Source organism: Trichechus manatus, unplaced genomic scaffold, assembly GCF_000243295.1.
Source record: "Trichechus manatus latirostris isolate Lorelei unplaced genomic scaffold, TriManLat1.0 scaffold00010, whole genome shotgun sequence".
Lineage (NCBI taxonomy): Eukaryota > Metazoa > Chordata > Mammalia > Sirenia > Trichechidae > Trichechus > Trichechus manatus.
Window position 1 is genome coordinate 28231574 of NW_004443946.1, and position 22443 is coordinate 28254016.

Below are 22443 nucleotides of genomic sequence, written 5' to 3' on the forward strand. Positions count from 1 at the left end.
GGGAAGGCAGAGAGGGTTAGGAGCTGGTTGAATGGACATGGGGAATCAGGGGTGGAAAGGAGGAGTGTGCTGTCACAGTATGGGGAGAGCAATTACAGTCACATAACAATGTATGCATAAATTTTTGTTTGGGAAAAAATACCAAATAAAAAAATAAGTAACACAGACTTTTCCCTCATGGAACTCCCAGTCTAGTGGAGGAGACAGAAGCTGATGATATAACACAGACCAGTAGGAGCTGGGAGAATCTCAGGGCTCTATGGGAGACCAGAGCTGAGGGACTTCCCCCTCCTAGCGTGGAGGGGATGAAATTCAGGGAGGACTTCCTGTAGGAGGTGATGTGTGAGCCAAATGTACAGGATGAGAAATAAGCCAAGAGTCCAGCAGGAGCAAAGGCATGGAGGTCAAAGAAAGTATGGGGTTATAGAGAAGCTCAGTGTTGTAGGAACATGAATGGAGTGTAGGGTTTGGATAGACTAGCGGTAAGATGGTGGAAGTGAGTCACGAGGAACCTTGTTTGAACCAGTAAGGAGCTACGACTTTATCCTGAGGGTAATGGGGAGCCCCCAAAGGCCAGTAACTGGGTCAGGTTTGCATTTTAGAAAGATCCCTCTGATGGCTGGGATGGGATGGAGAATGATCATATAGGGCCAGCAGGCTTCTTAGGAGGCTGTTGCAGTGGCCTGGGGTGAGGGTTAGATCGTGGAAAATGGCAGTGGGTTGGAGAGTGGGGAGCAAACCTGACAAAGATTTAGGATATGGAATTGGGTGGCCTGCATGATCAGATTTGGAGGTAATGAGGGCCAGGTGAGGAGTGAGGCCTGCGAGGAGTGAGGAGTGGACGGTGGTGCATGCTAGGGTGGAGAATATAGCTGAAGTGACCAATTGGGGAATAAAGATTTTGAGATGTTCACTTTGTGGGGCTGAAGGACAATCAGGCTGAGCTGTGCGGCTGGCAAATGGATGTTTGTGTCTGGAAACAAAGATTTGGGTGGTATTCGTGTGTAGGTGGCAGTTGAAGCTGCACGAGCTGATAAGAGCGATGATGTTGTATATAGATGTGTATAGACGGTGGAGTGTATAGAGTGAGAGAAGCAGCAGACCATGGATAGGACTCTGGGAAGCATCAGCCTGGAAGGGATGGGAAGAGAATTCTGGGCAAGAGATGGAAAAGGCAAGTTCAGGGAAGTAGGAGGACAGACAGTTGAGAGTCGTGGAGAATCCAGGAAAAGAGGATGATGCACAGTCAGACAGAGCTGGAGGCCCAGCGGGATGAGCATGCAGTATCCTCTGGACTTGTCTGGAAGGACCCAGTCCCTGCCCTTAAGTGTGAGGCTGCAGCAATCTCCTTCCCTCCCTGGGCCTCAGTTTCCTCATCTAAAAAATCTCAGGATTGGCCTAGATGCTTGATAAGCCCCTTTCTGTCTCTAAGGAGTCTGTGAGGCTACCAGTGACTATTTCTGAAAAGCAGAAACTTCTTAAAAGGGAGGTAGGGGGAGTGTCCTCCCTACATCCCTCTCCATCTAGTAAACACTGACCTTAAAGTTTGGATGAATAAAAACCCAGAGCTGGAAGGGACTTTTTGGGAGGATTTAGTCCAGCCTGCCATTTGGAAAGCAGCATGATATAATGGAGTCGAATCCCAGCTCTGTCCTTTTCCCAGTTTGGCAACCTCGGGCAGACACTTCATCTTGCTGAGTCTCAGTCTTCGTACCTGTAAAATGAGGCCCTTAATACCCACCTTTGTTGTTGTTAGGTGCCATTGAGTCGATTCCAACTCATAGTAACCCTATATGACACAGTAGTACAGCCCCCATGGGGTTTCCTAGGCTGTAAACTTTATGAGAGCAGATTGCCAGGTCTTTTCTCCCACAGAGTGCTTGGTGGGTTCAAACCAGCCTTTCAGCCAGCAGCCGAACACTTAACCATTGAGCCATCAGGGCTTCTTAGGAGTCCTTAAGTTGGTACAGACAGTTAATGCACTTGGCTGTTAACTGAAAGGTTGGAGGCTCGAGTCTACCCAGAGGCACCTTGGAAGAAAGGCCTGGTGATCTGAAAACTCAGCCATTGAAAACCCTACGGAGTAGTTCTCTGACACACATAGGGTCACTATGAATCAGAGACTACTTAACAGCAACTGGTGTTTGGTTTTCAATACTCACCTTGTGAAGTTGTTTGTAGGTTAGTGAGAAGTGGGAGCTATTATGTTTATTAAAGATAAGCCGCAGGAGCCAAGAGATGAACGGATTGACCCAAGGTCACAAAGTAGGGCCCAAGTTCACAAAGGAGGCCATCGTGCTGACTGGAACTCAGGCCTCTGACATCCAGCCCTGCTGAGGTCTGTCACTTGCCAGAGGTCATAAATGAGCAGCCCATGGGCGGTATAGCCCACAGATGTGTTTTGTCTGGCTCATGCAGGGTTCTTTTCAAAATGGGATTAATTGCCAACTTTAAAAATTGGGAGATTTCGCATACAAATTCATCTTTTTAGCTCCTCTTGACAACTTGGAAGATCTGGCAGCGGTGAGCCTCCACTGCACTGGGGCAAGTTGGGGTGTCTCCTCTGAGCGCACAGCCCCATCCAGCCCATCCAGCCCGCTTCCCTCACTAACAGTTACTTGCTTGGCCCCCGGGGGTAAGTTTGCAAACCCAGCCTGGGACCGGCCATTTGTCTGGAATTTTCTCTTACAGCCTTGCCCACTGCTCCCTGACACAGGCCAATATGTCACAGCTGAGGTCTAGACCTTGGCCATGTGCAGTGGGAGGGCCTGGCTAGGGGAGATGGGAGAGAGGAGGACAGAGAGCTTCCAATAGCTCAGCCCCAGGGGAGATGGTGGTGGGGAGGGCCTGAACCCTGCAGGCTGTAGGGGTCAGCAGGGGTGTTGGACATCAGCCTCTGGGGTTTCCTCATTTCTCCCTATGGGGATGGGAGGAGGCAGAGGGGACTGTGGGCTCAGCCTGAGGTCTTGCCCCTGGACTGCCCTATTTTGTTGATGTGTGGGGGGATGGGGAGTGGAGTAGCGAGGGACTGCAGCCCCTGGCTCCGTGCAGCCATGTTTATGTGGGGGAATGTCTGGTATGTTTGGCATTTGGGTGTTTACTTCCCAGGGTGCTTGTGGGTCCCTGGTGTTGAAATGTGGCTCCTCCATGCAGAGGGGGGCTCTGGGGAGTGCTGGGCCTGGCTTGCTGCTCTAGACCTGAAAAGGCTAGATTTAGAGGCTAGAGGGCTGTTACTCCAGGCCTGCTCATTGACAATTCGCAGGCCCTGAAGCACCTCCAGCTTGCTCCCTCCCTCCCCAGGTCTTTCTCTGCTCATAGCGGAGGCTGGGTGTGCAGTGGCCAGCAACAGCCTTGCCTCCTCAGCCTTACCTGGCATTTGGAAGGAGGACAGGAAGCTGGCCTTTACAGAAGCCTTCCTGTGTTCCAGGCTCTGGGCAGGAACTTAGCCCTCATTGCCACTCTGTGCAGCAGGGCTCAATACCTTCCTTTTACAAGTGAGGAATGGAGGCTCAGAGAGGCCAGGTGACTTGCCCAGGGACACACATAGCGAAGCTTCTGGGGAACCCAGGCCTCTAAACTTCCTAAAGCCCATGCTGTTGACCCTGACACCGTGCAACTCAGATAAGCCAGCTTCTCTCTGCCCATGGCAATTGTCAGTATGAGAGAAAGCCCTTCCTTCCTTCCATACTCTAGCTGACTAGGTTTTTCTCTCTGTTTTTGCTTTATTGCTCTTTTCTCTTCTTGCTTTGTCCATTCAGGAGTTCCTATATCTGTAGCACCTTTCTCATCCTCATTCTGTCTCCCAGTAGGTCCCGCAGGATCTGTTTTTGAAGATGCTTATGAAAGGTCAGAATTCAAAATCACATTCTGGTTACTATTAGCACTGTGTGAAAATTGTGTGACCTGTAGGCGGGGCCTGAGAAACACGACCACCAGGGATAGTCAGGCAGGAGGGGAGTGGGTGAGGCCTCTCCCTTAGGTGTGGCTTTAATGTTAATTGTGCAATAGATATTTTTTGTTTTAAAAGATTCAGATAGAAAAAACAAAATGATCATTGCCCTTAGCTCTGGAAGCTTCTTTTTCTGTTACTGCATCATTGTTACACTCTCATCGCCAGGATGTAGCTGAAAAGCCTGGCGAGCCTGTTACTGTGTGCAGGGGTGTGTGCAGACAACCCCCCTCCAAAGTGCAGGCAGGAGGTACTTGGGCCCTGGGGACAAAAGACCTGGATTTGAATCTCTGAGCTATCATTGACCATGTGGGTGCCTTGATGTCCTTAGTTTCCTCATCTGTAAAAGTGGGGAGCATAATAGAACTGTCCTTCATGGTTAAACACTCAGCTACTAACTGAAAGGCTGGCGGTTTGAGTCCACCCAGAGGCAGCTCAGAAGAAAGGCCTGACAATCTACTTCTGAAAGATTACAGCCACCAAAAACCCTATGGAGTACCATTCTACTCTGACACACATGGGATCGCCATGAGTCAGAATTGACCCCACAGCAACTGGTTTGGTTTTTTTGGTTTGGTGGTTTACTGAGCTGAAGGATTAAATGAGATTGTTGATTCAATTAATCACTATTTATTGAGGGCCCATTCTTTGCCACACTCAGCTCCAGTGGCTGGGTAATAATGATAGAGATAAGTTAAAGTCCTCCTGTCATGGATCTACCATTCTCGTGGGGCGATTGGCAACTAACAGGCAAACATGTACATGAACAAGGTAAAGGCAGTTAGTGAAAAGCACATTGAGGGAAATAAGCAGGGAGATGATAAGGGAGTGGAAGGGACTTTCTTTTAGATCTAGGTGGTCAGCAATGGCTTCTCTGAGACCCAAAGGACAAGAAGTCCCAGCAGAGAGAACAGCAAGTGCAAATTCTGGAGACAGGGAAAGGAAGGAGTCCCTGTTGTTGGAACTGAGGTTTAGGGAAGTGAAGTGCGATGAAAGGTTAGAGAGGCAGGTGGGGCCAGGTTTTCCCAGCCCTGTGGGCCACGCGAAGGAGCCTGGACTTTGTTCCATGTGTGATGGCAGCTGTTGGAGGGTTTAAGCAAAGGAGAGGCATGAGCTGACTTAGGTTTTAACAAACTCACTCTCTAGCCAATATATGGAGCCTAGAGGTAGCGCAACAGTTAAGTGCTGGGCTGCTAACCAACAGGTTGGCAATTTGATCCCACCCTGCCGCTCTGCAGGAAAAAGACCTGGCGATCTGCTTCTGTAAAGATTACAGCCAAGAAAACCATATGAGGAAGTTCTATTCTGTTACATGGGGTTGCTATGAGTCAGAACCGACTGGATGGCATCCAACAACAACACAGTGTATTGGGGATGTGTGAGAGGGATGGGTCGGGGGTGGCCAGAATGGACAGGGAGAGCACTTAAGAGGCTGTTGCCGTTATCTAGGGCAGAGGTGATGAAGACTTGGACCAGGGTGGAGGCTGCAGAGGTGGAGAAATGGGCATGGACAGCTTAAGATATATTTTGCAGGTAGAATCAACACCACCTGCTGCATAGACTGCATGAGAGGAAAAGAGGGGTTAAGGATGACTCCCAGATTTGTTTTGCTTGAATAACCAATTAGATGGTTGTACTGTTCACTGAAATGAGGACACCTGGAGGAGGAATAAGTTCTTTCGGGGAGAGAAACTCAAGCAGCCCGTTAATGGCCTCCAGAGCAAATTTACTGTGCGTGCGAAACACCTGGGAATCTTATTAAAATGCAGACTCTGATTCAGTAGGTCTGGGGTCAGGCCCGAGATTCTGCATTTCTAACAAGCGCCCAGGTGAGGCTGATGTTGCTGGTTGGTGGCCCACATGTTGAATCATGAGGTCTGGAGCACTTAGCACAGCGCCTGAGGTGTCCAGTAAGTGCTGTCTGTAGTGTGATCATGATCCTTGTAAGAATTTCTTGACTGTTGCTGTCATTGCCTCCTACCTGCCAGCTCGACAGGACTGCTACTGTGGATGGGCTTGAGTGGGGCACACAGATAGACCCGTGCACGGAATGTCCTCGTTTGCCTGTCAGATCCATTTCCACCCTACCCTGCCCTGTGTCCCAGGAGGCTAAGCTCTGTGGACTGCATTACCCAGGATCCCTTGCACTCTGGTTTCTGGTTGGACTCGGCCAGTGGGAGGCACCAGCAGGTGGAGAGAGAGTTTGGGAGTATTCATTCTCTGGATCCTTCCCTGCTGGTCACCTGTTGGGCAGTGGCTGTGTTCCTCTCCTGAAGGCCACAGATCCTGTCTGGTGACCCTGTCCCATGGCTACGGCTACAGCTTCTCCTGGGTTCCAACAACTACTCATGTGCCTGGCCCCGTCACTGTTGCTATTCTGGGTTCCCTAAACTCCACCCACCCCTCTGAAATACTTCCCTCATTAAACTCTTCAAGGACTTCTTGGAGTGAATCATCTATTTCCTGCTGGGGCCCCTAACCCAGGGACTTTGATACCCACTGTGGTGACCCACCTGTATTTACACTGGCACCCTTGGTTCACAGCTGCCATTCAGGGGCCCTTCCGCATTCGACTCTGCCACTTTCTCAGCAGTTTTCGAAGCATTGCTCCTTGCCAGGCTTTCTCCCCTAGACCACTGGGGACCACCTTCCGGTCCTCTAGAATCACCTCATATCACTTGACTTCAAAAGGGTAGAACATTGTGTCGGGCACGCTTCCATGGGAAGAGGCAGAAACCCTCTCAAAATCCCTCCAGGCCAAATGCTCATGATCATTAGCCATTAGAGAAATGCAAATCAAAACTACAATGAGATACCATCTCACCCCAAGAAGGCCAGCATTAATCCAAAAAACACAAAATAATAAATGTTGGAGAGGTTGTGGAGAGACTGGAACACTTATACACTGCTGGTGGGAATGTAAAATGGTACAACCACTTTGGAAATCAATTTGGCGCTTCCTTAAAAAGCTAGAAATAGAAGTACCATACGATCCAGCAATCCCACTCCTTGGAAAATATCCTAGAGAAATAAGAACCATCACATGAATAGATATATGCACATGTTCATTGCAGCACTGTTCACAATAGCAAAAAGATGGAAACAACAGGTGCCCATCAATGGACGAATGATAAATTATAGTATATTCACACAATGGAATACTATGTAACGATAAAGAACAATGATGAATCTGCGAAACATCTCATACCCTGGGTAAATCTGGAAGGCATTATGCTGAGTGAAATTAGTCAGTTGCAAAAGGACAAATATTACATGAGACCATTATTATAAGAATTCAAGAAAAGGCTTAAACACAGAAGAAAACATTCTTTGATGGTTTCGAGCGTGGGGAGGGAGGGAGAGAGGTATTCACTAACTAGATAGTAGATAAGAATTATCTTAGGTGAAGGGAAGGACAACATACAATACAGGGGAAGTCAGCACAACTGGACTAAACCAAAAGCTAAGAAGTTTCCTGAATACAACCAAACACTTCGAGGGACAGAGTAGCAGGGGTGGGGGTCTGGGGACCGTGCTTTCAGGGGACATCTAGGTCAACTGGCATAACAAAGCTTATTAAGAAAGTTCTGTATCCCATTTTGGTGAGTGGTGTCTGGGGCCTTGAAAGCCAGTGAGCAGCCATCTAAGATGCATCAATTGGTCCCAACCCACCTGGAGCAGAGGAGGATGAACACCAAAGACACAATGAAAATATTAGCCCAGGAGACAGACAAGCCTACATAAACGAGAGATTCCATCAGCCTGAGACCAGAAAAACTAGATGGTGTGCCAGTACCACCAATGACCGCCCTGACAGGGAACACAACAGAGTCCCTGATGGAGCAGGAGAAAAGTGGGATGCAGAACTCAAATTCTAGTAAAAAGACCAGACTTAATGGTCTGACTGAGACTGGAGGGACCCTGGAAGACATGGCCCCCAGACTCTCTGTTAGCCCAGAACTGAAACCTTTCCGGAAGCCAACTCTTCAGACAAAGGTTAGACTTAACTATAATACATAAAATGATACTCATGAAGAGAGTGCTTCTTAGCTCAAGTAGATACATGAGACTAACTGGGCAGCTCCTGTCCGGAGGCGAGATGAGATGGCAGAAAGGGACAGGAGCTGGTTGAATGGACACAGGAAATCCGGGGTGGAAAGGAGGAGTGTGCTGTCACACTATAGGGAGAGCAACTAGGGTCACATAGCAATGTATGTATAAATTTTTGTATGCGAGACTAACTTGAACTGTAAGCTTTCGCTTAAAGCACAATTAAAAAAAAAAAAAAAAATCTCTCCAGGCCCAAAGAGGAATTTTCAGGACAGATTCAGGCATACACATCATGGACCCCAAGAACAGAAAGCACTGTCGGGCCTCACCAAGGATGGGGTCAGGAGGACGAAGATAGTTTCCTCCTCTTTGTGTGCTTTCTTGTCTGTCCACCTTGTCCAACCTTGGTCCATGGTCCCATGTGCTTCTCACTGTGGCTGTGCCTCTTTTTCTGTCTCTCTGCATCTTTGTCTCTCTGTGTTCTCTGCCCTGCTCTCTGTCTCCCTCACTCTCTCTTGTCCTCCCTGTCTTTGTCTTTATCTGTAGCTCTCCCTTTCAGAGTGGGTCTGGCACTAGGATAAGGCAGGCAAGGGGTCCAGGGCACAACCTTTAAGATCCTTGTAAGAATTTCTCGACTGTTGCTATCATTGCCTCCTACCTGCCAGCTCGACAGGGCTACTGCTGTGGATGGGCTTGAGTGGGGCACATAGATAGGCCCGTGCACCACACGGCATGTTCTCGTTTGCCTATCAGATCCATTTCCACCCTACCCTGCCCTGTGTCCCAGGAGGCCAAGCTCTATGGACTGCATTACCCAGGATCCTTTAAGGAGACTCTCACTCTTAGGGGTTTCTCTGTACTTGAACTAGCCTAAGAATGAGTTCCTCCTTAAATGCGTGCCTGGGCACCTCCCTTGCCTCACCCTGGTCCTGGCCCTGGCCCTGCTTTTCTCTCAGTCACCCCTTTGTCTCTTGGTCTCTCTGATTCCTTTGCTATGGCTGAATATCGCTTTCTCTTTGTCACATGATCTCTGGTCTCTGTGCATCTCCATATGCCCCATCTTTCTCTCTTTGGGCACATGGCTGAAGTTGGCTGCCCATCCCTGCCTGCCCCAGTCCAGCACTCTGAGTCCAATTTCAAATTTCCAGGAGGGCGAATATAGCCTGGCAGGGGTCAGCCATTCACACCTTGCCCAGTCAGCTGAGGCCAGGGGCTGGGGTCCCCCTGCCCTGTCAGCAGGGGCTGGGGAACAAACTCACTGAGGAGGGGCTGGGGTGAGGAGGGAATGAATAACATCAGCGTCTTGGTCATGAGTCCCCAAGCCTGTCCCTCAATGTGAAGGACAGCACCGGGGCTCCCCTCATTGCCAGAACAGACAGCGGTGCCCTCGGGCCTTCCTGGGAATTTGGGAAAAACAGAACCAGAACTCAGTTTCAGAACAAGGAAAGATGCTCCCCTCCCATCCCCTCAGCCCCTACCTCACTGTTCTTGGAGTGTATTGATCATCAAGCTGCATCCTCCTCAAACATCCTGATTCTTCCAGCTGTGTCTGCAGGAAAAATCATCATCTCCCATTTGGGTTCCGGTTTTAGACGTCTGAGCGTATGTGCTGAAAACACTCTGCTGTCTCACTCACTCATGGCCAAATGCTTTAGAGAATTCAAGAAGCATCAAGAAGGAGAAGGCAGGACTTTGGGAACAAAAGAAGAGCCTGAAGGGGGCCTGGGGAGAGGCTCCAAAGAGTCCAAGTCGGTGGTTTAGATCACACCAGGCACAGATGAAAGGCACTGGGTTTAGCTCATGGGGGATGGAGAAGGCTGAGGGGTACGGCCGAGCTCCTGTTTTACTTCTGGTAGGACCTCAACAACTATTTTCTACAGCATCTCTGGGCAGGATCAGAAGACAGCTCTTAAATAGCACCAAGAGGACTTAGGGGTGATTTGATCCTCATTACTGTGAAGCTCTGCAGTTCCAGTGGGGAGGATGTTGTCAGGGGATCTCTGGGACATTTTTTGGCTTATTGGGAGATGTTATCCACGGTGAGGTGTGGATTCAGGGAAGGCCTGGGGATGGTCTTGGGAGCTGGTGGTGGCTGTGGACCTGGGGACTTTCGGATGAAATATGCCCCAAGATTGTTTCAGGGCCTGCTTAGGATTCATGCAGACCTGCCACAGCGTCTGGGACCTGTGCCTCAGAACCTAGAATCTAAGCCAAGTTCTCCTTTGCAGAGGTTAGACCCTTGGTGCTGATTGACCCAGATGGCCTAAGATGGGTACTACCTGTTTTGGCACCCTGGTGGTTTGGTTGCTTAGGATGGGTGCTAGTGAAACTAGGTGATAATGGCCACTGTGCTTCTGGGGATGGCAGGACCCAATTCCCAAGCTTTGCTATGGACAGACAAAAGTGGCCATCCCTGGCAGAGAAGGCTCCTTAGGAGTGCTGGGGAAAGGGTCAGGCATATGCAAACACGGGCCATAAATAGCTTTTATGCTTAAAGAATCCAACCCTCAGAAACAGGGAACCTGTGGTAGAGAAGGGGAGAGTGTTGACATATCGTGGAGGTGGCAACCAATGTCACAAAACAATTTGTGTATTAACTGTTTAATGAGAAACTGATTTGCTCTTTAGACTTTCACCTAAATCACAGTTTAAAAAAGGGGGAAAAAAAAAAAAAAAAAAAAAGAATCCAGGCCTGTGGCATCTTTCTCTGGATGTCCTTGTTCATTCATTCATCCCACTAACACCTGTTGAGTCCCTACTAAGTGCCATGTTCTGTGCCAGGTGCTGGGCATGCTCAGGTTCCCCATTCTCCAGACTAGCAGGGAAGACAGGTACCTTCATAAACAGAATTGTGGCAGGATGTGAGACAGATTCTAACAGAGAGGTCTTCAAAGTGCTGTTGTAATACAGACAAAGCAGCTCATTCTATCTGGGGATTCAAAGGAGGCTTCTCAGAGGAGGTGACATTTGCTCTTGAAGGTTGAGTAAGAGTTTACCAACTTGGAAAGGAAGGGCATTTCAGCTTTGAGAAGGAGGAGAAGTTTGGAGTCGGTGATGGAAGAGGGGAATGAAGAGGCTAGGGAGGGTGGGGAAGCCAGGCCCTGATGTGGGCGTCAGCCTGGCCCAGTTCATCTCTTGAACTTCCTTCCAGCTTTGAGCTTCTTTGCATTCAATGCTACAGCTGCTTTCGTCTGCTCTGGACTTAGTAGGATGAGGCCCTGTGCAGGGGTAGGGTGGGGAACTAGGTCCTAGAGGAAAGAGGCTGTGTCTCCTAGGAGAGGGCAGCTCTACCAGAAGCCCTGGGCTTGCTCAGCGGGAGGTGGTTGGGGCCCTGAGAGCCAAGCAGCGCCCAGGTTGCACACATCACCTTGGCAGTTTGTGGGCAAACCCCCTTGGCCGAGGGGCGATTGCACTGCCAGCCACTTCCTCCAGTTCCTTCCCTCTGCCTGTCCTTACGGTTACCTCGGCCTTGTTGGGGGTGAGGCTGAGGTTGGGCGGAATCAATGTTGTCCAGGTTTCTATTTTCCCAGATGCGGGTCAGCCAGAGGAGCTGTCACATCTGGTTCAGTTTCAAAGGAGGCCAAGGAGCTGGGTGGTGCTTGGGCGTGGGGGTGTTGGAAAGGCTTCTCTCCAGCCGGCCTCGCAGTTGGGTAGGAGTGCGCCAGGGAGAAGCTCAGGGGTGGTGGAGGAGAAGAGGGCTTCCCTGCCAGGTCCTGTGTCCATGGCCATGGGTGCTGGTCTTGCACGCAGGCCCTCTGTCCGGAGCTGCTAGAGCATGCTGGGAGCGCATGGAGAGAAGCTATTTGTTTTCCTGGCCTAAAGCCCATTGGGCTGAGATCTTGTTCCAGTCCTTGGACTGCAGAGTCAACCCCCCCACCCCACCCCGGTTCAAGAAGTGAGAGAGTTGGCAGGCCCGAGGCACCACAGCAGGAGGCCTGGGGCCATGTGGTCCACTGGTCAGGAGCAGGAATGTTGAAGCAGGAGGAAGTGAATTTGAATCCTGGCTCTGCCATTTCCCAGTTGTATGGCTAGCTGTACGGCCTTGGGCAAATTGAACCATTGAGCCTTAGTCATACCGTCTGTAAAATGGGACAGTAATAGCGTGCTCATCATAACACTTTGATTGTGAGGGTTAAATGATGTGTGTGGAAAGCATTTAGCAAAATAGGCACTAAAGGGCAGCTATGTTTGTTATTGTTAATGAAGCAATAAACGCAGCTTTGATTTAAAATCAGTGTTGGCGTCTGCCTTGAGCATTGTGCTCTTTTAAGAACTGTCTATATGGGATCAAACTGACAACAGCAACTCGAAAGATCAGATAGGAAACTTAAGGGGCAGTGTGTTTATGTTAATGGAAGAGGAACAATTTGGACGGGGAGGGTGAGAATGGCTGCAGAACTTGAGGAATATAATCAATGTCACAGAATTGTACATGGAGAAATGGTTGGATTGGTATCTGTCCTGTTGTATATTTTCAACAACAACAAATAAATTATAAAAAGAAAGTCAGTTTTGGTGCACAGTGGGTTTCCTCCTCCCATTTAATGTGCCTGATTTCACGTGTAGTGAGTTTCCTAACGTGTCCTCGGAGAAAGCTGCCTGGAGACTTAGAGGACCCCTTGGCTTGTGTCCCATGCAGGGCACTTTAGGGAGCCCGTGGGACCATCCATCTCTCTCGAAGGTGGTGTCCTGGGTGAAGAACATGCAGAGGCAGGGGGAAGGATTCAAACCCAGAGAGGAGGCTGGGGACACTGTTCAGCAGTAAAAGGAGACAGAGCTGAGTGTTTGGAAGGACGGAGTAGGAGGGATACTGGGTGTGGAGGAGCAGTGGAGATTGAAAAACTCCAACAGCGGGTAAGAAGGGAGGGCGAAGGGAGGTCAGGAAGAGGAAAGGGAGTAGGGTCTGAATGTGAAATCTATGCCCATGCTCAAGGCATTTTTAAACGAAGTGCCTGGTGACCACTGGCCTTGATAATTGTGCCCAGAGGGCTTGGGCTGGGCAGGACAGGAGAACAGGCCACCACTGCCCATGGGGTGCCACCCACTGTGTGGGTAGACTCCTGAACTTTGGCACAAGCTGGGCAGCCCTGCCCTCCTGGGACACTGACCCTCCCAGGATGCCCTCCTCTGGGTGATGGAGGAAACGTTTCCATCTTACTAGTCAGGAGGCAGTGGGCTGGCAGACAGTGGGCATGCTCAGTGGCCGAATGTGGGCTAGGAAGGGAAGATAGTCCATCTGTCTGTTGGTCTGTCTATGTGTCAGAAGGGAAGCTCTGCTCTAGACCTGCCTCAGTGTCTAATCAGTGGCTCTTTGCCCTCACAGCTAGATGAGGAAGAGGAACGAAGGAAAAGGCGCCGGGAGAAGAACAAAGTTGCAGCGGCCCGATGCCGGAACAAGAAGAAGGAGCGGACGGAGTTTCTGCAGCGGGTGAGCATGGCAGCTAGCTAGGGTGGGGATGCCTGCCCTGTTCTTTGACTTGGACTTGGCGGTTCTAGACCAGGAAACATCATCAAATGGCCGCAGAAGGAATGTGTATCGGCCCAAGCAGCCTCTACTCCTCTGCTCTTCCCTGCCTCCTAGCTAATGTCCCTCCTGAACCAAGACAGCCAAGGGCAGGCTGCAGCAGCTCCCGCATACCCAGATCCCCTGGAAGCCCAGAGAAGGTAGGGGGAGTCAAGTTCACCTCCTCTGGGGTTAGATGGCCTGGGACTGGTGCTACCCATTTTGGTACCCCAGTGGATTGGTTGTCGGGTCAGGTGCTGATGAAGCTCGGTGACAGTGGTGTGCATGTGGGCAGTGGACAGGCACTTCCTGGGCCGTTTACTTTTGTGCAGAGAAAAGCTCCTTCTCTCGGGGGAAAGGGGCTCTTCCATCCCTATACCCCATCTGCCAGCCCCTCAGCCCCACTGAAGATGACCTCCAAGCTCTTTGCTGCTGCCTCGGGGGCTCAGGGGTCAGCTCTGCCTGCAAAGGTCAGCAAAGTGTTGTTTTTCTCCCTGGCCCTCAGAACAGCTCCCTGCCCTTCCACTTGGAATGCTCCAAGCAAGGTGTTTGCTCTTTCATTCCCAAGTCCCATCTCTTAGGCCTTCCCCTGCATGGCAGAAATGGTACTGGGCAGTGAAGGAACGTGACCAGAAAGTGAATTAGTCCAGGCCTGTAGTCTCCAGCCCCCCTCCCCAATAATTTATTTATTACTAAATAATAACAGTAACAATAGGTAATAATAACATAATGCATCAGGCACTGTTCTATAGTATATATTAGCAATAAAAAAACAAAACAAAAACCAAACCCACTGCTGTCAAGTTGATTCCAACTCATAGCGACCCTACAGGACAGATTAGAACTGCCCCAGAGAGTTTCCAAGGAGTGCCTGGTGGATTTGAACTGCCAACCTTTTGGTTAGCAGCCGTAGCACTTAACCACTACACCACCAGGGTTTCATTTGTAAATGTGCTAAGCACTATACGTATAGTATCTTGTTTTATTCTCATAATAACCATATGAGGTATGTACCTTTGCTATTCTCTTTCTACAGATGGGGAAACTGAGGCACAGTGAGGTTAAGTAACTTATCCAGTCTCTTAGTGACTAAGTAGTAGAACTGATTCAAGTCTGGGGCCAACTTCAAAGCCTGGGCCCTTAACACTCTGCTATACTGACTGTCATTCATTCATTCATTCTTGATTTGTTCATTCATTGATTCAACAAGTGTTTTTAAGCATGAACTAAGACCAGCGCTGTCCTAGGCGCAATGAGGACACACAGCTCTTGTGGGAGCTGGAGAGACAAGATCGAGGTTGGCCATGGTGTCCTCTGACGTTGTAAGTCTATGAGTCCCTTCTCACGCTTGCAACAAGAGAGCAATCCTGAGGTCACAGGTGTAGACAGTGCAGGGTCGTGTATACTCCTCCATACTCTGAACATCTAGGGCAAGGGAATGGGTATTGTGGGCAGGAGTTAAACTCCCAGAGCTGGGAGCCCCCTTGGAAGAGGTGGGTGTACAACACTGGGCTGGAAATTTTCCAGAAGTTTCTAAGAGATGGGTCTTGAAGGGGCCTTCAAGATGGAGTATCACATACCTCATTTCCTGTCAGTCAGAATGGGTGAGGCACAGCAGGGAATGGAGAAGTTTCACATAAGATCTCTCCCTTCAGGGGGCTTGTCAGCCAGTAAGAAGGCAAGATATGCTCAAGGGAAAAATCCCCCAGTAACACACGAAGGCAGTAAATCATCAGTGTCAAAGAAACCGTGCTAGCTACTCTTCACATGCCAGCAACACTTACTGAGCACCTACTGTATGCTGAGCATTTCACATGTCTTGTTTCATCCTTACAAAATTCCAGTGAGATAAATATTGATTATCTTTGTTTTAGAGATTGACCCAAAGCTCGGAGAGGTCAAGTTACTTGCCCAAGGTCATACTGCTAGCCAGTGGTGAAGCTGGGGCTCATTCATTTGTTTGCTAATCCATCTGTCCATTCAGTAAATGTTCATTGAGTGCCACTGTGGATAAGTAGATTTAGGTCTGCAGTGGGATGGCAGACAGAAGCAAATAGTAGTAATGAGCTGAGTGTTACACTGGACGGCCCAGCGGGCTGTGAGCACATACAGCTAAGGGGCCTATCAGAGTCTAGGCTGAGGAAGGGTTGCTTAAATTGAGACAAAAAGGAGGAGTAGGAGCTAGTAAGATGAAGGGCAGGGATGGAGGGGGCCACCAGGAACAGTTCAAGCAAAGGCCAGAAGCAAGAGAAGGGCTGGGTTTGAGGAACTGAAAAGAAAGTCAGTGTGGCCGGAGTTTAGAATCCAAGTGGCAGATTGAAGAGGTAGGCAGGGCCCATATAGGTAGACCATATATGCCGTGTTGCCTGTGACAGTCCCGGTTTATGCCTGTTGTGCTAATTAGTAACAGCACCCTCCTTGACTCTCACAAGTGACCCCGTGAGACTAATGAATTACTGGTCGTGGAGAGCCACAGGAGGGTTTTAGGATCCCTCTGGCTGCAGCGTGGGGCATGGACTGGAGCCACGAGAGTGGTGCAGGGAGAGCAGTTACATGGCTGTTGTGTTGTCCCAGTGAGAGACAAAGCAGCTGTGAGGATGAAGAGCAGTGTGTGGCTTTGGGTCTGGGAGGGAGATTTGGGCAGGTCTGTCTGGGTCTTTGCCTACTCCCCCCCTTCACCCCCTACACCCCTTCTTCTCCTCTGGTCTTGGAAGCAAAGGCTGCTGTGAGGTTTAAGGCATTGGTGCAGATGGCCCTGTCATAGTCAGCTCCCACAGGCCCGGGGGGTAGGGGTTCTTTAATAGGTAAAATATTTACAAGGTTCAGAGGTACAAAGGAAATATACATATATATACCAGTTGCTATTAAGTCAATTCTGAGTCATGCCAACTCCATGCGTGTCAGAGTAGAACTGTACTTCACAGGGTTTTCAATGGCTGTACTATTATGGAATTAGATCACCAGGCCTTTCTTCTGAGGTACTTCTGGGTAGACTCGAACCTCCAACCTTTCTGTTAGCAGCCAAGCATGTTAACCATTTGTACCAGCCAGGGACTCCTTTACGTACACTAGAGTAACTTTCTTTATAAAGTCAGAAAATCTTAATGCTTAAAGTTCCCTGGACCAATCTTATTTTCTGGGAGGAAACTGAGGCCCAGAGAGGGGAAGTGACTTGGCCAAGGTCACACAGCCAGGATGCCCAGCTCCTCAGCCTGCATTTTTTCCTACTCCTTTGCTGCCCACAGGATAGGGGGCAGAACCGCCACTTGTACTAATCTCTTCCAAGATGATGAGTGGTTTTATTTTCTCTAGGGCAATAAATAGCAACCAGTAGGCAAACAATAAACAGAAATGTAAGCAGAATTATTCACTTCATAATTAACATGTGAATGTGACCTAGCCCATGTTCCTTAGTTAATTAGGAAACAGATCAGGTAATTGCTGTTGCAAAGCCACAAACCACTTCTACAAACATGGTTAAAAAAAGATTCTTCTGAACTCAGTTTATATGTACACAATAAATAAATATGTAGCACCAACCAATAACTCTTTGAGTATAGAAGGAAATAAAACTAAAAAGCAGTTAGATTCTGGCAGCCAGACAGTCCGAGTTCAAACTGTTATTCCATGATGTACCCTAACAGTTTAAAATCAACAGAATGCAATGTCATTCAGCTCATAAATGTAGATGTAAAGCAAGTTGCCCCACACCTACCATAAAAACAAACCAGTTCCTGTCGAGCCGATTCTGACTTATGCCAGCCCCATGTATTTCAGAGTACAGCTGTGCTCCACAGTGTTTTCAATGGCTGTGATCTTTTGGAAGTAGGTCACAAGCCCTTTCTTCCAAGGTGCCTCTGGGTGAATTCGAACTGTCAGATTCTCACATATATGGCTTGGCATGTGGTGGTTTCAAGGAGGTGGATATGTATGCAGTACTGTTGAGTACTGTGCGTCAGACACTTCCTGTATGTCCAGCTTTAACTTCAAACTCACTGTACCTAAATCCAAATCCCTTCCTTGCCCTTCCCACCATTCTCCAGAACAGCTTCCCCTACCCCTCCCAGGCTCCGTTCTTGGACCCTTCACCTGGGCTCACAGTCAGCTCCCTTCCTGGTCTCCTTCATTCTCCAAATCTAGGCAGCCACCAAGACCTGACAGTTTTTCTTTCAAAATGTCGGCTCCTGCGTTACTGCCTTTATTCCAGCTGCCCCCACCCCCACCCCATTTCAGTGCCCGCTCTAATGGCCTTTCTCAACTCCCTTCTCGGCTGGTTCACCTCTGCTTTATTTCACCTGAGCATCACTTGCAGACCCATCTCCCAAGCCCATCCTTTTTATCCAGAGAAGCTTCATCTGAAAACCGGGGAGAGTCATTGCATCAACTTCATAAAGTTATTGTAAGGATCAGATAAGTCAATACATGTGAAGTACATTGAGTCTGCCTGGCACGTAGTCTTGCTCAGTAAGCATTGCCTGTTGTCTTCTTCTCTTGCTCCTCCCCGTTCCTTATTATTAACCCTCTCTGCCTCTCCTCCTTCTCCACCTTCTTCATACTATTCTCTTGCTTAGGTTAAAGTGCAAACTCCTTAAGCCTCTCTAACCCTTTGGCTTTTCCCATATGACTTCACGTCCCATTTGATGATAATCCCCTTTTACAGATAAGACAACTGAGGCTCAGAGAGGTTAAGAAATTTGCCCTAGACTATGAGCTTTCCCAGAGCTACAATCTGGCTCTAAATCCACCTTCCCAGCCTTGGAACCTACTATATTCTAAAGTCAACTGTGGTTAAACCGGAATATATATATTTTTTAATCTCATAAACACATCTTAAGCTTTCCCATGTCTATGTCTTTGATCACTGGGAACTCCTTATCTAAAATTCCCTCCTTGACCTTCTCTACTCAACCAGAGTCAGCCTGTCTTTCAAGCCCAAGATCAGACCTCGCCATTTAGCCCTCTCGGAAGGCCTTCTAAACCCTGGGCACCTGACAGTCATTTTGTAAATGCTGTCTTGCCGTGTAGATTCCATCTTCCCCTTGGACTAGAAGTCCATGAGAGCCGCGCTGGGGGTCCATGGGCCTCTGGATCTCTTCCCCTACCCCGAGCACTGGTTGTACACAGCAGAACCTCAGCAAATTCTCGTGGATGGATGGACGGAACTGGGACTCCTAGAAGCAGAGGCTCAGGAGAATTCCAAGATGGAGCTGTGGGGAATGGGATGGCTCTGGGGAATGGGATGGCCAGTGGGTTTGTGAGAAGTTCCCAAGGTCACCCAACTAGTCAGACCTGGTGAGCAGGCATCTCAGATTAGCATCTAACTGCTCCAGGCTGAGGGGTCATGGACTCTGATTGTGTCATGTGGGGTCTCTCCTGCCCTCAGAGATGGACTTGTCTCAGAGTTCAGAGAACAGTGGGCCAGGCCAGCTTCCCCATCATGCCTCAGCCCGTTGAACTAAAAACCTCCATGGACGGTTTTTAATATTTTCCCCCTGAGCACTTTTTTCCTTTTCAGAGGCTCAGAGCTGTTCTCTCTCAGCCTCAGGTCACGAGGACTGCACATCTCAGCAGTTCCGAGTTCCTCAGGCGCCTCATACTCCCACCTCACAGATGAGCACAAAGAACAATTCAGTCAGACTGGCTAGTGTGAGGAAGATGGTGCCACTGGGACATGTGTGGGTTCCACAGAGTTCCCTGGAGACTCACACTGCCCTGGAATTCCCAGGGGGAGGCTGCTCAGCCTGTGCTCTACCAGGTGGAGGGTGTTCATATTCCCAAGCCAGTCCCAAGCTGTCCAGTAGTCAGACACAGGGTTCCAACCACAGCTTGCTCTGTCTGAAACAGGGTTTTCAACGGTGGCACTGTTTACATTTTGGACTAGATAATTCTTTGTTGTGGGGGCTGTCCTGTGTGTTACAGAATGTTTAGCAGTACCCCTGACCTCTACCACTAGTAATACTGTCCCCTGAGTTGTGACAACCAAAAATGTCTCAGACATTGTCAAATGTCCCCTGGGGGGCAAAATCACCCCCAGTTGGGAACTGCTGGTCTCAAACTTGACTGGCCCTTGGATAAAATCTAGCTCTCAAACTGGTTATAAGTTCTTAGATGCAGTCCAGGAAAAATCGTTCAAATGCTTTGTTAGTTTACCCTTTGATCCTGAGGCTTGAATTGATATGCCTACCACCTCTCCACACTATGAACATGTAGCCACCCCCCATTCACATCTTCAGCATTCCTTCCTTTCCCTGCAGCCTCTCCAAACGAGCTGGGCACTCATTGGAAATCACATTTGAGGTCTGTTTGAAACCTCATTTTGGACCCAGAAGGCTGGTTGTCAATTGCCTCCCAGTGGGCGAAACTTCGAGATTACAGGGGATGAGGAAGAGGCTGTTTAAATAATTATAGACTAATAGCAGGAAAGGAGCCCTCATGCTGCAATAATTAAGCACTCAGCTGCGAACTGAAAGGTCAGCAGTTCGAACCCAGTGGGAGAAAAGACCTAGCGATCTGCTCCTGTAAGATTTCAGCCTAGGAAAGCCTATGGGGGCAGTTCTGCTCTGTCCTATAAGGTCACTGTTAGTTGGAATCAACTCAAAGGCACACAACAACAGCAAGAGCCAAGAAGTACATATTTTAGGGGGAATTATGTGACCACACGGGGCTTGCTGATTCCATAGGCCAAAATATCCCTACCTGCATTTATCACATATCAGAGCACTTTACCATCATGCTGCCCTCCGCGGGCCTCCTGTTACGTCTCCGTGGACCTCCATGCACCTGCTCTCCATCCACTTGGCCTCCATTCTTCTCCTGCCCTTTATTCCTGGTGCAAAGGCCCTGAGGCAGGAGAGTGCTTGGCATATTTGAAACAGCAAGGAAGCCACTGTGGCTGGAGTGGATTGAGAGAGCAGAGAGGTAGAAGATGAGCAGGCTGGCCCCTGATGTGAGCCAGGCTCATGGCACTGGTGACGAGAAGTGTCGCAGGTGATGGGCAGTGTCACAGGTCTGTTGGGCCTCACCCGCAGAAAGTCAGCTAACACAGGCTCAATAGCAGGTTCTGTGCTGCTTCCATTTGGAACCTGGCAGAGAGAAAACAGGCAATGCCAGCCCGGAGTGCCCTGCCCCAGCCACCCTAGAGCCAGTCCCTGCTGAAGCTTAAAGCCGTGTCTTTGCGTTTGCACACAGGAGTCTGAGCGGTTGGAGCTCATGAACGCGGAGCTGAAGACCCAGATCGAGGAGCTGAAGCAGGAGCGGCAGCAGCTCATCCTGATGCTGAATCGGCACCGGCCCACCTGCATCGTGCGGACAGACAGTGTCAAGACCCCTGAGTCGGAAGGCAACCCGCTGCTGGAGCAGCTAGAGAAGAAGTGACATTGGCTGGGAGGAGGACAGGGAGAAGGAGGAGGAGCGATAAAGAAAGAGGACGAGGAGGGGCCCCAGAGGCCCTCCCTTGATGCGGGACAAACTTTACAATGAGGCTCAGCATGGGCAGCATTGGCGGGCTTTTTTGTGAAACTCAGATCAGCCAACAAGGGGAAGGGCAGGCTGAGGACATCTAGGGGGAGCAAGCGCTGAGACCAAAGTCACCCCACCGGTGGAGCTGTCCTGCCTGGGACCCAGCTTGGAGGAGGCAGGATGGAGGTGCCCCCTGGGCCGAGAAACGCCCCACCAGGCACTTCTCCGGCCTCTCCACCGCCGGGACACCCACCCGAGGGACCTCTGAGCAGCCAGGAAAAGCCATGTGTTGGAACCAAAATGCAGCTGGGGACGGAACGCAGAGTGAAACTGTAATATGCCTGCCCCCAGCCCTGACCCCCGACCCTGACGCAAAGCTGGGGTGAGGCGGGGCCCTGCCGCACCCGCCCAGCTCTGCCCGACCAGGAGGCCGCAGCCCTGGGCGCACTCTCACCGACCCTGCTGGAGTTTGCTGCGGGCACGAGGCGCGGGCGCCCTTCCAAAGCACATACTCACTCGAATGTTTACAGACTGGCTGTCCTGGCAGTGCTTTCAACTGCACATGTTTTTTATACTTTCTTTTTTTTTAAATATTTTTTACAAAAAAAGATTTTATACAAGCGATATATATATGGATTTCTATAATCACTCGATGTGATACGGTATAAATATGCTGTGGTTTGTTTGTTACGAACAGGTATCCACCAGTTACGGCCGTTGTGTGTAATCCTAAGTACTGTAGTCTCTGGGTGTCGGGGTGGCCGGGGCGGGGGTGGGGCGCATTTCCATCCTTGTAAACCCTTCATAGTACTCAGTCCTGTATCGCTCAGTAAACGTTACTCTTACTTACCCCCTTTGCTGCCTCTTGTGATGTCTGCCTAGGGCATGGGGGTGCAAGGCATGCTCAGTGGGCTTCCCAGTCTGCAGTGTTGGAGAAGTTTTGGAGCACCTGCTGTAGGCCCTTAGTTTTCATAACAGCCCTCCCAGGTAAGTATTAATATGCCCATTTTACAGATGAGGAAGCCGAGGCTCAGAGAAGTTAAAGAAATCTGCAGTTACCATTTTCACAGTACTTCATTCATTCATTCCACTAACGTTTACTGAGTACTTGCCATGTGTGTAAGGTCCCTGGGTGGCACAAACAGTTTGCACTTGACTACTAAACTAAAGGTTGGCAGTTCGAACCCACCCAGCAGTGCCATGGAAGAAAAGCCTGGCAATCTGCTTTCATAAAGATTACAACCAAGAAAACCCTACGGAGCAATTCTACTCTGTAACACATGGGGTTGCCATGAGTGGGAATCAACTCAACGGCATCGGGTTTGGTTTGGGCTTATCATGTGCGCCAGGTCCTGTACAAGGCGCTAAGTATTCACTGCGGAATTAAACACGCTCGGGCCCTGACCTCAAGGACCTTACAGTTATGAGCCAAGCCCTGTGCTTCTCCATTCACTGCCTCATTTCATTTTCACAAGGAGCAGCA

General features: G+C 49.6%; 1 protein-coding gene across 1 annotated transcript in view; it reads left to right on the plus strand.

Moving 5' to 3' along the window:
* JDP2 (Jun dimerization protein 2) overlaps positions 1–21810 on the plus strand; it is a 39328-nt gene extending 17518 nt beyond the window's left edge. The window contains exons 2-3 of the mRNA XM_023726396.1: positions 13323–13427; positions 20691–21810. Of these exons, the coding sequence (XP_023582164.1) occupies positions 13323–13427; positions 20691–20876 (291 nt within the window). The 3' untranslated portion in view covers positions 20877–21810. The remainder of the gene's footprint in view (positions 1–13322; positions 13428–20690) is intronic.
* The last annotated feature ends 633 nt before the right edge of the window (positions 21811–22443 follow it).